A 14,400-nucleotide genomic window follows, 5' to 3' on the forward strand; every position below is an offset into this window, starting at 1 on the left:
TTACAATTAATATGAAGATAGGAAGCACTAAATTTGAGCCCTAGTTAGGTAAATTTGATACCTTAACAAGAGCTTCCTTTCTCTCATTGGTAGATTGATTTTACATTACTATATTATTATTACAAAATAATTTATACTCTGTTATTATGATGATGATTTTGTTTTGAATTCCATCAACCGCCCCCCCAAAAAAAAGGTTTGCAAATGTATTTCTCTCACTGAATGATTTTGATTTTCTATCTTGATCTGTAAAAGCCTAAACTATGTACTATCTGGTTCTTTACAGGAAAAGTTTGCTGGCTCCTCATCTATTGACTCGTGGTATCAGTTTTGTTCAACCAGAGACAGGACTTATTATTAATCTCTTCTGCTTTCTCACTATTTAAATCCAGGTGTGCCCCTGGCTATACTGGCAGCCCCAGCAGCCCTGGAGGTTCCTGCCAAGAATGTGAGTGTGACCCCTATGGCTCGCTGCCCGTCCCCTGTGACCCTATCACGGGGCTCTGCACGTGCCGGCCTGGAGCCACAGGGCGGAAGTGTGACGGCTGCAAGCACTGGCATGCGCGCGAGAGCACGGAGTGCGTGTGTACGTATACTAACTCCGCAGTTAGTTCTGGGGGCCTTGGTTCCATTTCTGTCTCCTTTCCAATGAGAAAGACTGACCCTTTTTTCTTTCTTTCTCTGCAGTACCTAATGCTATTCTTCATTCTTTCTGACGCTATCTACCTTATGCTGTTTGCCTGCTGTTTTTGTCTGTATCCCACTGAGCCAAGAGAGGTGAGAAAATCCTCAGCAGGCTCTAGTCAGTTACCGGAAGACGTACAACAAAACTGTTGGAGGCGTAATTTATTTTATTTTGTCCATCCCAGAGTTTGCAGTTTTACATAGGGTTGGCTTAGCCTTTGTGACAGATTAAAGCTCTGGGTTCATTCCATTTTTCAGAATCCTCCTGGATTTGTAATAGGCTGGACAGACACATTAGGCCTTGAATTACTACTGACTTTTCTTTCCTAGCTTGCAGAGAAATCCACGGGCATACTGCTTCAAAACTTTCTCTTGAACTGCAGATCCTGGAAGCAGTGACAGTGAATGAGTATTTTCACTATAGGTATAATAAATGGAGAACAGTTTGCTCTTTTTTTTTTTTTTTATAACTGCTACTGGATTCAGCAATGCCATACAGAAAGCACACTGAATATCAGTGTTAAATATAATAGGTGATACAAGTTATAATCTAAAATTAGGTTGTTTATAAATTTAGGGAGGGGCTATTATGCAATTCTTTGCCTTGAGGGCATTTACATTAGTGGTCTCAATTACTTTTTAAAAAATAGAAATGGGGGGGGGGGCCTGGGTGGCTCAGTCGGTTGGGTGTCCAACTTCGGCTCAGGTCATGATTCATGAGTTCGAGCCCCGCGTCAGGCTCTGTGCTGCCAGCTCAGAGCCTGGAGCCTGCTTCAGATTCTGTGTCTCCCTCTCTCTCTCTGCTCCTCCCCTGCTCACATGCTGTCTCTCTCTCTCAAAAATAAAGATTTAAAAAAATTTTTAAAAAATAGAAATGTAAAATTTTGGAGTAGCTTTTATTTCAATACTTACCTATTTTAGTGTATTTATGCATGCCAGTATTTCTGGTTTTAACATCTTATGTGTGTCTAAATCTTAATAGCATTTTAATTAGAATTTTTGTTCATGCTCCAGTTTTATGAGAGTTATCTTAAAAGCTAAGGCTGGCTGGCATGTATGTATGAATGTATGTTTTTGAAGTATAATTAACATACAATGTTATATTGGTTTCAAGTGAACAACATATTGATTCAACAATTCTGTACATTTCTCAATGGTCTCCATAAGTGTAGTCACCATCTGTCACCAAATGACATTGTTACAATATTATTACCTATATTCCCTATGCTATACTTTTCAACCCCCTGACTTATTTATTTTATAACTAGAAATGTGTACCTCTTAATCCCCTTAATCTATTTCACACATCCTCCTCTGACCTTTCTGCCAATTACCAGTTTATTCTCTGTATTTAAGAGTCTGTTTTTTGCTACATTTTTTAGATTCCACTTATAAGTGAAATCTTACAGTATTTGTCTTTCTCTGACATATTTCATTTAGTCCAGTACCCTCTAGTTCCATTCATATTGTCACAAATGGCAAGATTTCATTCTTCTTTATGGCTGAGTAGTGTTCCACTGTGTATATATACCACACCTTCTTTACACATTTATCTATCAATGGATATTGAGGTGCGTATATCTTTTTGAGTCATTTTCTTTGGCCAAAACCCAGTAGTAGAATTACTAGATCATATGGTATCTCTATTTTTAACTTTTTGAGGAACCTCCATACTGTTTTCCACAGTGACTACAACGGATTACATTCCCACCAACAGTGAACAATGATTCCTCTGCATCCTCCCCAACACTTGTTATTTTTTGTCTTTTTGATTCTAGCCATTCTGACAGGTGTAAGGTGATAGATATCTCATCATGGTTTTGATTTGAATTTCCCTGGTGATTAGTATGTTGAGCATCCTTTCATGTGTCTGTTCGCCATCTGTAGGTTTTCTTTGGGAAAATGTCTGCTCAGGTCCTCTGTCGATTTTTAATTGGATTATTTGGTTTTTTACTGTTGAGTTGTAGAAGTGTTTTGTATATTTTGGATATTAGATCCTTACCAGATATATCAGTTGCAAATATATTCTCCTATTCAGTAGGTTGTCTTTTAGTTTGGTTAGTTGTTTCCTTTGATGTGCAAAAGCTTTTTATTTTGGTGTAATCCCAACAGTTTATTTTTGCTTTTGTTTCCCTTGCCTGAAAAAAAATATCTAGAAAAATGTTGCTAAGGCCAATGTCAAAGAAGTAATACCTATGTCTTCCCCAAGAATTTTTACGGTTTCAGATCTCACATATAGGTCTTTAATCCATTTTGAGTTTATTTTTCTGTACGATACAAGAAAGTGGTTCAGTTTTATTATTTTGCTTGCAGCTGTCCAGTTTTACCAACACCATTTGTTGAATATACTATCTTCTCCCCATCGTGTAGCTTTGCCTCCTTTGTTGTTGATTAATTCACTATATAAGCCTGGCATTTTCTTTGGACACTTTATTCTGTTCCATTGATCTGTGTGTCTGTTGTATCAGACAATACTGTTTTGATTACTACAGTTTTGTGGTATATACTGAAATCTAAAATTGTGATTCTCCTACTTTTGTTCTTCCTTCTAAAGATTGCATGGTATATTTGAAGTCTTTTATGGTTTCATGAAGATTTTAGTATAATTTGTTCTATTTCTATGAAAAATGCTTTTGGTATTTTGATATGGATTTTATCAAATCTGATTGTTTTGGGTAGTACAGACATTTTAACAATATTAATTTTTCCAGTCCATGAGCATGCAGTGTCTTTCAATTTGTTTGTGTCCTCTTAAACTTCTTTCATCAATGTTTTACAGTTTTTAGAGTACAGGTCTTTCACCTCCTCAAGTTTATTCCCATATATTTTATTATTTTTGCTGAAATTGTAAATGAGATTGATTTCTTTCTTACTTTCTCTTTGTATTACTTCATTATTAGTGCATAGAAACCTAACAGATTTCTATATGTTAATTTTGTACCCTGCAACTTTACTGAGTTCATTTGTCAGTACTAACAGTTTTTTGGTGGAGCCTTTAGAGTTTTCTGTGCATAGTATCATGTCATCTGCAAATAGTGACATTTTTACTTCCTTCTTACCAATGGCTGCCTTTTGTCTTTTTCTTGTCTGATTGTTATAGCTAGGACTTCCAACACTATGTTGAATGAAAGTGGTGTGTGTGGACATCCTTGTTTGTTCCTGATATTAAGGGAAAGCTCTCAGTTTTCACCACTGAGTATGAATAACTGTTGGTTTTTCATATATAGCTTTTATTATATTGAGGAATATTCTCACTAAATGTACTTTGTTGAGAGTTTTCATTATGAATGGATATTGTATTTTGTCAAATGGTTTTTCTGCATATATTGGAATGATCATGTTTTTTTCCCTTTATTTTGTAATGTGATGTATTATACTGATTTTTAAATAATTTTTAATGTTTGTTTATTTATTTGTGGGGGAGGAGGGACAGAGGGAGAGGGAGAGTATCCCAAGCAGGCTCCCTGATGTCAGCACCCAGCCCAACATGGGGCTTGATCTCACAAACCATGATATCAGGACCTGAGCCAAAATCAAGAGTTAAATGCTTAACCAACTGAGCCACCCAGGTGCCCCTATACTGATTAATTTTTGAATATTGCATCCCTGGAATAAATCCCACTTGATTCTGGTGAATTACTTTTTTTTATTAAAAAAATTTTTTTAATGTTTATTTATTTTTGAGAGAGACAGAGACAATGTGAGCAGGGGAGGGGCAGAGAGAAAGGGAGACAGAATCCAGAACAGGCTCCAGGCTCCGAGCTGTCAGCACAGAGCCCGACATGGGGCTGGAACTCACAAACTGTGAGATCATGACCTGAGCCTTAGTCGGAGGCTCAACCTACTGAGCCACCCAGGCGCCCCATCTGGTGAATTATTTTTTAATGTGTTGTTGATTTCAGTTTGCTAATATTTTGTTGAGAATTTTTGCATCTGTTATCATCAGAGATATTGACCTGTTTTTCTCTTTTCCTTGTAGTACCTTTGTCTGGTTTTGATATCAAGTTCATTTAAAACTGACCTCATAGAATAAATATGGAAGTTTTTCTTTCTCTTCTATTTTTTGGAATAGTGTGAGGAGAATAGGTATTAATTCTTCTTTAAATGTTTGGTAGAAATCATCTGTGAAGCCATCTGGTCTTGGATTTTTGTTTTGGGGGAGTTTTTTATTACCGATTCAATTTCATTACTTGGAATTGGTCTATTCAAATTTCCTATATCTTCCTGATTTAGTTTTGGAAGATTATAGGTTCCTAGGAATGTATCCATTTCTTCTACATTGTCTCAATTTGTTGACATATACTTTTTCATAATATTCTCCTATAATTTCTCTGGAGTCAGTTGTTATTTATCCTCCTTCATTTCTGATTTTATTTATTTGAATCCTTTTTTCTTTTCTTGATGAATCTGGCTAAAGATTTATCAGTTTTGTTTATCTTTTCAAAGAACAAGCTCCTAATTGGTTTGGTCATTTCTATTGTTGTTTTTAGTCTCTACTTCATTTATTTCTGTTTTAATCTTTATTATTTCCTTTCTTCTACTAGCTCTGGGTTTTGTTTTTTTCTTCTTTTTCTAGCTCTTTTCAGTGTAAGGTTATGTTGTTAATTTAAGATTTTTCTTGTTTCCTGAGGTAGGCCTGTATTGCTATAAACTTCCTTCTTAGAACTTTTTTTTTTGCTGCAGTCCAAGGATTTTTTACCATGTGTTTTATTTTTATGTGTTTTCAACTATTTTTTTTTATTTCTTCTTTGATTTCCTGGTTAACCAATTCATCGTTTAGTCTCCATGTATTAAAGCTGACTTTTAAAATATGCCCAAAAAAAGGTAAAGACTGGGTATGTTTAGGGACATAGGTTCTTAAATTGTTTCTTCAATGCATTTCAATCATGAGATTGTATTAAATTTAAAATAAAAATAAATTTCAAGGTTGAAGGGAGGGAAAGATAAAGTGTAACATATAATATACATACACATTATCATATTCAGTTATTGATCATATATGTATATACTCTTTTCAAGTATAATAACATATTTTAATGATAATTGGACTGGACCTCTAATGTAATTGCATTACTTTCAATATTGTTTTCAAATTAGATTATTAACATTGATATATTTAACTAGATACTATATAGATGCTCCAAATATAAACTCTAATGTAAACAGTCCTTGAATTTTAAGTTATCAATTTTCTTTTATTTCAGAAAAATTTTTAACTTATTTATTTATGTTGAGAGAGAGGGAAAGTGTGCATGCACACACAAGCAAGTGGGGGAGGGGCAAAGAGAAAGAAAGAATCCCAAGTGGTCTCTGTGCTGTCAGTGTGGAACCCAACATGAGGCTCCAACCCACAAGCCATGAGATCATGACCTGAGCTGAAATCAAGAGTCAGACACTTAACTGACTAAGTCACCCACTTATCCCTAAATCATCTATTTTCTGAATTATCCAGAAGTAAACTTGAAGTATAAAGATCACATTTGATGTGAAGCACAAAAATTGCAATAATACATTAAAGTCTGTAAGAGATAAAATAATGGGATTATTTTCTGAACATTTGTCATTCTGCCCGTCAACAACAGTGGCTCTATGTTCTTATTCTGTTGGTGATTAATACTTTATATGCATTTACATAAATTTATAAGAAAATTCAACTCATTTTTTTTCTCTTTCACATCGGTACATTTTAAATCTCCCAGGGTCCCATGTGGTAACAAAAGTGCCAATACGTCAGTTAGAGTTACATTAGCCTTATAATGTTTATTTGCATTATTCTTGTCCCCCAGAGAAATGTATTTCCCATTGCTCTACATGGTATTCAGTTCAATTGCTATGTCCAGGGAATTTTAATATTTTTCTGGAGGATTAATTAATAGTGATGTTTTTCTTGTACCAAAGAAGTGTTAAGTTATGGAGGTTTTTTTATGGGTAGACACCTTTTCTTATGTGTTTATAATTATTTTATAAATAAATATTTCTTTTACATTTTAAGATATTTATAAGACATATTCTTATTTTATAAATGCTGTGTAGATTTTCCTTACGTTGCTGTTAAATATTACTGATTTTGATTTATAGATATGTTATTCCTTACCCTTTATTAGGTTAACTGTAAGAATTGTTGCATAGAATATATTTAGACTTTTCTTCTTTTCTCATATTTAAAAATTTTTTCCTGTTGAGAAAAAATATACCATGCTTCTATTATGTTGGCCTTTTCCAGGACTCAGTTTCTACTACTAGTTTTGAAGTGAGATAATTAATCAAGACACAAATAAGGACATAACTGACTTACCTTCAAATCTCTTTTTAATATCTTTCTATATCCTTAAGCTAAATCAGAACAAGAAACCAAAGAATGATTCACCTGGCATGTTTGATCTGCAGAGCTGTTTATCACATGTGATTACAGTGGAATTTTATAAGGCCTGTGAGTGGGAGTGGATGAAGGTAGCCTGGTTTGGGTAAGAGAATATGGATGTAGTAAGAGAAATGTCTTCTGAGAAAAACCTCTTCTGAGCTTAGAGCCCATGCTGTCTTGATTAAGAAAGGAGATAAAGTGGTGCTTGTTGTTAAGATGGTACTGATTATAAAAAATAACTTGTTTTTCCTATTAGATAATACGCACTCAGGTGAGTAGTGTGCATTAGATAGTTAATTTTTCTCTCTTTGGTTAATTTTCTAGAAAACATAATTTAATTTGGCCCTATTGTGAACTTGTATATTTAAAAAAAAAAATAGACAAAAGCACAATAAATGACCTGGGCATGATTATTGCATTATCTCAAGAGAGCTGCATATTGGTGGAAAGAGTCTATATACTCACTGTAACGTTAGTTACACAATTAATTTATTTAACAAAGGACATAAAATTGTGCTGTAGAGATTGTGTAACACAGCAAATTCAGAAATCATGGACAAGCTTCTCTGGAGGACCTAAGTCCCTAAAATAGACTTGTAGCTGCCATAGACAATTGCCAGTGAGCAAGCTACAATCTTATGGGATCCAAATGGTGAATTTCTTGTAGGACGTAAGCCTTTTATATATGGAATTTCCATTACTGTCATGAGGAATTTAAACAAGTAATCTATGTCCTTAATAGTAAATATTTAGAGAGCAGAGTCTCTCATTGTGAGCCAAATTCAACCCACCAACGTAGTCAACCTCACCAATCAGAGTCAGTGCCTGGTCTTAGCTAACCAATATATATGCCTTCGGATTCTAGGTGTCCTCCAAAGCCCCCTTCACCACACATGGTTCATCATAATAGTAATTCCTTAAAGGTTCACCTGTATTGGGAGTTTACCATCTGCCAGATGCTATATTAAGCACTATTTGCTTTCCTTTTAATTATGGCAGCATCCCTGTATTATGATAACAAAACTGAATTTAGGTGATTTAAGTGATTTTTCCAAGGTTCACAGTGACTTTTCAACAGAGCAATGATTTGAAACTAGGTCTGTCTTGGAAATCTTACTTTCCTCTATGCTGACTACCAATGCAAAACACTGAAAGCAAACATGGGTTTCCCAGTATATTCAACATTAATTAACTCAGTTCTTTATTCATTTACTTCTTGAGCCCAGAGCCGGTGTTACTGCAACAAAGAATAAAGATAAAATGTGCTAACAATTAAAAATGTTAAATATATAGGTACACAAATAAATATACATGTATGTCAATATGTACATAGATTTTTTTTCCTGCTAACTGTTGAGGCCCTCTTCTCTAAGATTTAAAACATTATGATAGTTATGTGGCAGTTATAATGGATTTTTATTCATCAGAGATTGTCATGTGGAGTCCTGCCATCTATGCAAGTGAAAAACACACTAGCTGCATGCTCAGATAACTTTCAGAACCTTTTTATTTTTTTCTAATAGGAATAATATGGGATGACACTACAGTATGTTCTTCCCTTACCCATGTAGGTGAGTTCTGAACACACATCTGTTGGACTTTCCAAATCAGGATGGACTTCTTAGTACGTTGGGTTACTACAAATCCAACCTCCTCTTCCATCCCTCATTTACAATTTACATATCATTTTATAAAATGAGAACAACTGCCTGCCTTCCTGAAATTTGAGAATGAGCAAGAAAGACATTATTTAATAGTAAAGTTTTGTACTGTGAATCACAAGAGTTAGATTTGTTCACATCCTATTTTCTACAGATCAGTAGTTAACAGAGAACAACTCATGTGATGTTTAAAATAGATTATGAGTCGCATAGTAAAATATATTACTCTTATAGAGAACAGAAATTAAAATTAGGAGCTGTTGGCAAGATGTTATTCCATCAAAAATGCCTGAAATAGGATTTTACAAATATGAAATTGATGCTTCCTATGTTTATTCATTACATGTGAGTATTAGGAATATAAGACCTTTATTATTTAAAATAAATTAAAATGTATTTAAAATATAACATTTAAGATGAGGTTATGCTTGCCACTTTTGCAAAAGCAATCATAAAGTGTGTTTTTTATCCGCAACCTAAGGTGTAAACCTAGCTAAATGTGATAAGCACACCTTAATTCTGTAAAATATACATCTTTCAGCCACTTGGTGAAAGCTAAGGTCTGAGTTTTCATCCTACATTGACACTGATCTGCAGAGATGGTCAAGATTATTTTTTTTAATATCCAGTTGTCAGCAAGGATCTTATCACAATAATGCAGAGGCCCGTATATTGTCACTACAACACGGCTGCACTCCTGTAATCAGAGATGATTGCTAATGGCAATTATTGCTCCCTGTAAATGAGAGTTGGAAGAAGATAGTGAAATGGGGTGGGTCACTGTAAAGAAAATGAGACATTCCCTAATAAAAGATGTTGAGAAAACATCCGTTGACCTCCTGATGCTGTTTAATGAGTTATGGCTTTGCTTGTGGGACATGTGATCACCCTCCATCCTAGCCCTTTAAATGCCATCCTCTTTCTGCTCCCACTTAATCCCTAGTGGGACTCAAAAGCCAGTATGTCTACTGTAGTTTTCTACATCTCTAAGCTGCCATAGGTTGTTCAAATCAAGAAATCATGGAATCTATAAAAGCAACTTCTGTTCATCCTGTTTGTACTTTATCGGCACCTGTTTTGTTAGTAAAAGATGCTTTGAGACTTTTGTCAACCTTCTTAGCCATAGGTCTGGGATTATGAGATTGTAGAACAGCAACTATCACTCTGATTCTAGGTAGTTTTCCCAGTTACTGGTGCTCAGTCTCAGTGGTTTGCAGATCACATTGAGAAAGCTGTGCTATTAATGGGAGGAGTTTTGCTGTTGAACTTTCATATCCAGGATCAGTCTTAATTTTCTGTCAGGCTTTATTTTAAGAATAAACTCCATTTGGTTACAGTTTTCACTGTTCTAGATCCAAGCAGTTCAATGACCTCAAAGAACAATAGAATCATATGATCTTCAAGTTAGAGGAAGTCTTATAAGTAACATAGTCAAATTGTCTTTTCTGTGGTGTCCCTGTAACAGACCATCTCCTGATGCCAGGAAGTATATGCTGTCATGGTATGGCTCTAGAACGTTTGAATCCTGGCTGGCCACGTACAAGTTGTGTGACATCATTTCTAGATCTTTTCTAAACCTCATTTCATCATCTGTAAAATGGAAACAAAATACTACATCCACATATGTGAAGAACCTACTCACAAGAGGTGCTCAATAAATTCTAAGCATATTGTCATCCTGGTTATTATTTGACCATTTTTTTTCAAAAACATGATGTTTTGTGCAGTTTATCAGTTTCTGATGAAATATTTACGTTGGCTGATTTCTGGTTGTCTATAATTATCTCTAATTCTAGGCTCTTCAAGTCACTGAAAATGCCCTTTATGACCACCTTATATTTTCTCCTTTAAGTTTTCACATGGCAATATTTATAGACTCATAAATGTGATGATTATGACTACTTTTCTCATCTTTTAAATGAGAATATTAATAGTATTTATTTCACTGAATTGCTGTGAACATTAAATGAGATAACGGTGGCAAGAAAGAACATATTGCGTGCTCTGTAGTGAATATTATATAAATAAAAGTTACTATCCCATATTATTATAGAGCTTGCAAAAAAGTTTCCTCTTTTTTTGGAAAATATACGCCATTCTTGAGCCATTTTGAACTTGTGTTCTATATATATACATATACATATATATATACATATCTATCTATATATATACATACGTATATATGTATGTATATATATATACACACATATATATGTATATATATACATACACATACATATACATATAAATATATATAAATACATATACACACATTTATATATGTACACACATATATATGCACTTACGTACAGAATTTTTTGAACATATATATAAGTATTAAAAATTAAGTTAAAATTAATATGTAAAAATTTATATAATATATCAAATATATAAATTACATACAATATATAAAATAACTTGGTACATGAACAAATTCATCAGCCTCATCTAAAGCCTACAGAACATTTTCCTTTATTCAAAGAAATAACAGGCAAAACAACCTCTTCTCAATCATTTTAAAACCAAATTTTAGAAGATATTATTTCTACATAATAATAAGTTCTAGGTATATGCCATTCTAAAAGTTTCTTCTTGAAGGGGAAAGGGAAAAGAGAGAAATATAAAACCCATATCCTAGGAACTATCAAGGGCCTTGATGTAAAAGAGTTAAATTAAACCATGAGTATAAGTACTCAAATTGTATCTTTTGTTAGCAATGTATATTTATTTATTCATTTATCCCTATTTTATCAGAGCAGGCAATTTATGTCTCTTTACCTAAAATTGGTTAATGGGTTTGGCCTTTTCAAAAGTACTCCATGCACTCATTTCAGCTTTAGCTTCTTTGGTGTGGATGTAGTGTGTGAATTTTTTGTGACAGTAAGCCAGTAGTTATTATGCATGGGGGACTCTGGTAGAAATGCAGTATTTTGTACTAATTGCTAGCAGAACGATCTGTAATATCAGCTGTATGATTTGTCCCTTACATGTGCCCAGCTATAACGATCTGAATTTAGTACCGCATTTGTTAATATTAGACACAAATTTATCCTGACACTTTTATAGGCAAAGCCTCAGAAACATTTAGTCATGCAAAATATAATCATAGTCTTGAAATATTTGCTTTTGCTTCCATGCAGTTTAGGCAGGATCTCACATTACAACCTTATCTCTTACTGAATAGAATGGTTTGAAGAGGTTCTTTTGGGGTCCTGATTATAAGATAGGTGTTTAATTTACACTGAGTTGTTACTGCACCCTTATCAAAGAACAATTGTTTACATAACGTGAGTATTCCATGTCTCTATACACTCTTCAAAGCTTCGCTCTCATAGTGAATTAAATGTGGTTTTACTTTGCATCCCACTTTCAGTGTTTGTTGCCAGACATTTCAGACTTTTTGAGGGCAAATAAAAGTAACTTGTGGTATAAGTAAAATATTTTGTGTCAAAATAAAATAACCAACCATTATGTAAAAGGCACATTTCCGTATGTGTTTCTCTTATAACTGCATGAACTAGACTTATATAGAAGCTTTGAAAAAATCCCCATGGCTGTCATATCCATAAGTCTTTCTGACCCATTTGGACAGATGTTACTATATTACTTGGAGCATACCATAAAACTTCCCTCTCACTTATGGAAATGTGCTCATACTTTGTTCCCCAAAAAGCAAATGCAGAGACCATAACACATGAGATAATAATAGACCTTTGGACACAGAGACATAAAATGGAATGTATGAATCCTTGGAAGAGCAATTAAATACATTTTCATTTCAACAACTGAAGATGAGGAACCAAAACAGATGGGCAGGGGGTAGAATAAATGAGAGAAAAATCAGTATTTATCATGCCTCTTGGCATTCTAGCTCACCAATTTACTCTGTAGTGTATTACAGTAAATCAGATCTAGTTCTGCATTCCAGTGCTTGATTTATTCTTGTATGAAGTAAACACTGAGAAAACTCTTCCCTGGAAATTTCTGGAGCCATCAGTGAGGAGCCTCTAGCCACACTATTGTCAGTGAATTGGCTCAATTTCTTCTTGGAAATAGGTAGGTTATCAATTATAAATACATTAGAGAAAGGGTTAGCAAAGGATTCCTGAAGAACACACTGCCCTAAAAAGCATGGCGAGACATCCTATTGTGAAGTATCTTTCAAGATCGTGAAAGTGAAAAAGAGCATATTGCTTGCTTACATCCTGGGAACATCTGCCCAAAATCCATCTTCACTAGAAGTTGGATGGAACTTTCTTACAATGATGAACTTGGCCTCAATGGGAAAGGAACCTCTGTTACCTTCCTAACTTTTAATAAAATTAATCATCTTTACTAGTATTTGTTTTTAGCCTGTGAATTTCAACTCGTAAGTCCCTGATCTGAATTTGAACTCTAAATCACACTTGACAAAACTTGGGACAGAGTACCAGTTGTGTATCGCTGCCACTCCAAAATCCAATAGCTTAAAACAACAACTGTATATATCCTCGGGTTTCTGTAGATTGGCAATTTGGGCTGAGCTCCAGTGGACAGTTCTTTTGTTGTCATGCCAGGGGGGCCTTATTCACACATTGGGGCCACAGCTGGAATGGTGGGGCCTGCCTTTCTCTTGCTCACAGCTGCCTCTCTTCCTCAAGAAGGCTCATCTGGGATTATTCATAAGGCTGCGGGGTTCCAAGAATGTGAAAGCAGAAAATGCTGAACCCCTTGAAGCTGTGGCTCAAGAGTCCCACGGTATTCCTCTGACACCCTCTGTGGGTCAGAGTGTGTCATAAATTCAACCCAGATTCAAGGGGAGAGAAATGGACCCCACCTCATACTGGGAGAGCAGGAAAGAAGTGGTGACCATTTTTAATCCACTCCAGAATGGAGCATTGCCTTTATCTGGTCTGTAACCCGTCTGTGTTGTTTCTTTCTTGATAAGATTTTATATCTTTTTTCTTGCCCTTCCTCCAACCCAATAACTCTTTCCTGGGTCAAAATTGAATTACCTCAAAAGAAAAAGAAACTGAATTATTTTATGCGGGCATAGTAACAACCATCTCCCAACATTCGTGGTCTCTGCCTCTCTAATCACAAGACAGTTTTCTTTTACCATTGTTTTTATTGTGTTCTCCTGTTCCTCACCTACCTGTGTGGCTCTCTCATTCCCATCTCATTATCACTTTCTTCCATTTAGACAATTCCTGTGTGACCACTCTGTTTCTTCCTCTCTCCCTCCTTCCCTCCATTTCCCTCTCTTCTTCTAACACTTTGATCTTCTCCAAAATACTTTTTGCTCTTCTTTACAAAGATAGTAGTAAGCAAATATATTTCACTATGTCTGCTATGTGCAAGGCACCATTCCTAAACACTGTGACCAAAGGTGATTGAGGTCCCTTCTCTGGTGTGGAAGAAGCCATAAAGTAATAAGATAGTCATACACGAAATTAGTAAGATACCAAGACAAAGGGAATGCCAGGGTGATTGGGGGAGACGGTAATTTCAGAGTCATCATGGCCTTCCCGTCTGAGGAGGTAACCCTTGAGCACTTGACCTGAACATCCAGGAGCCACAAAGGGGAAGATGGAGGGAGAAGTGTCCTAGGCAGAGGAGACAACACGCAAAATGATATCTTGCTTCTTTAGACTAAGCATCCCTGAAGCTTATCATCTCGAACAGTGGTTCTAACCCTGGCTGCATGATAGGATC

The 14,400-nt window shown here is 35.1% G+C and overlaps 1 protein-coding gene across 2 annotated transcripts in view; it reads left to right on the top strand.

Moving 5' to 3' along the window:
• The window catches only part of LAMA2 (laminin subunit alpha 2), a 613,797-nt gene that overhangs the window by 442,196 nt on the left and 157,201 nt on the right, over positions 1-14,400 (top strand). For both annotated transcript variants that reach the window (XM_078447300.2, XM_078447301.2), the window contains exon 34: positions 393-586. In XM_078447300.2, coding sequence (XP_078303426.2) covers positions 393-586 — 194 coding nt within the window. The remainder of the gene's footprint in view (positions 1-392; positions 587-14,400) is intronic.

This window comes from Panthera onca, chromosome B2 (assembly GCF_046562875.1).
Source record: "Panthera onca isolate mPanOnc1 chromosome B2, mPanOnc1 haplotype 2, whole genome shotgun sequence".
NCBI classification, from domain to species: domain Eukaryota; kingdom Metazoa; phylum Chordata; class Mammalia; order Carnivora; family Felidae; genus Panthera; species Panthera onca.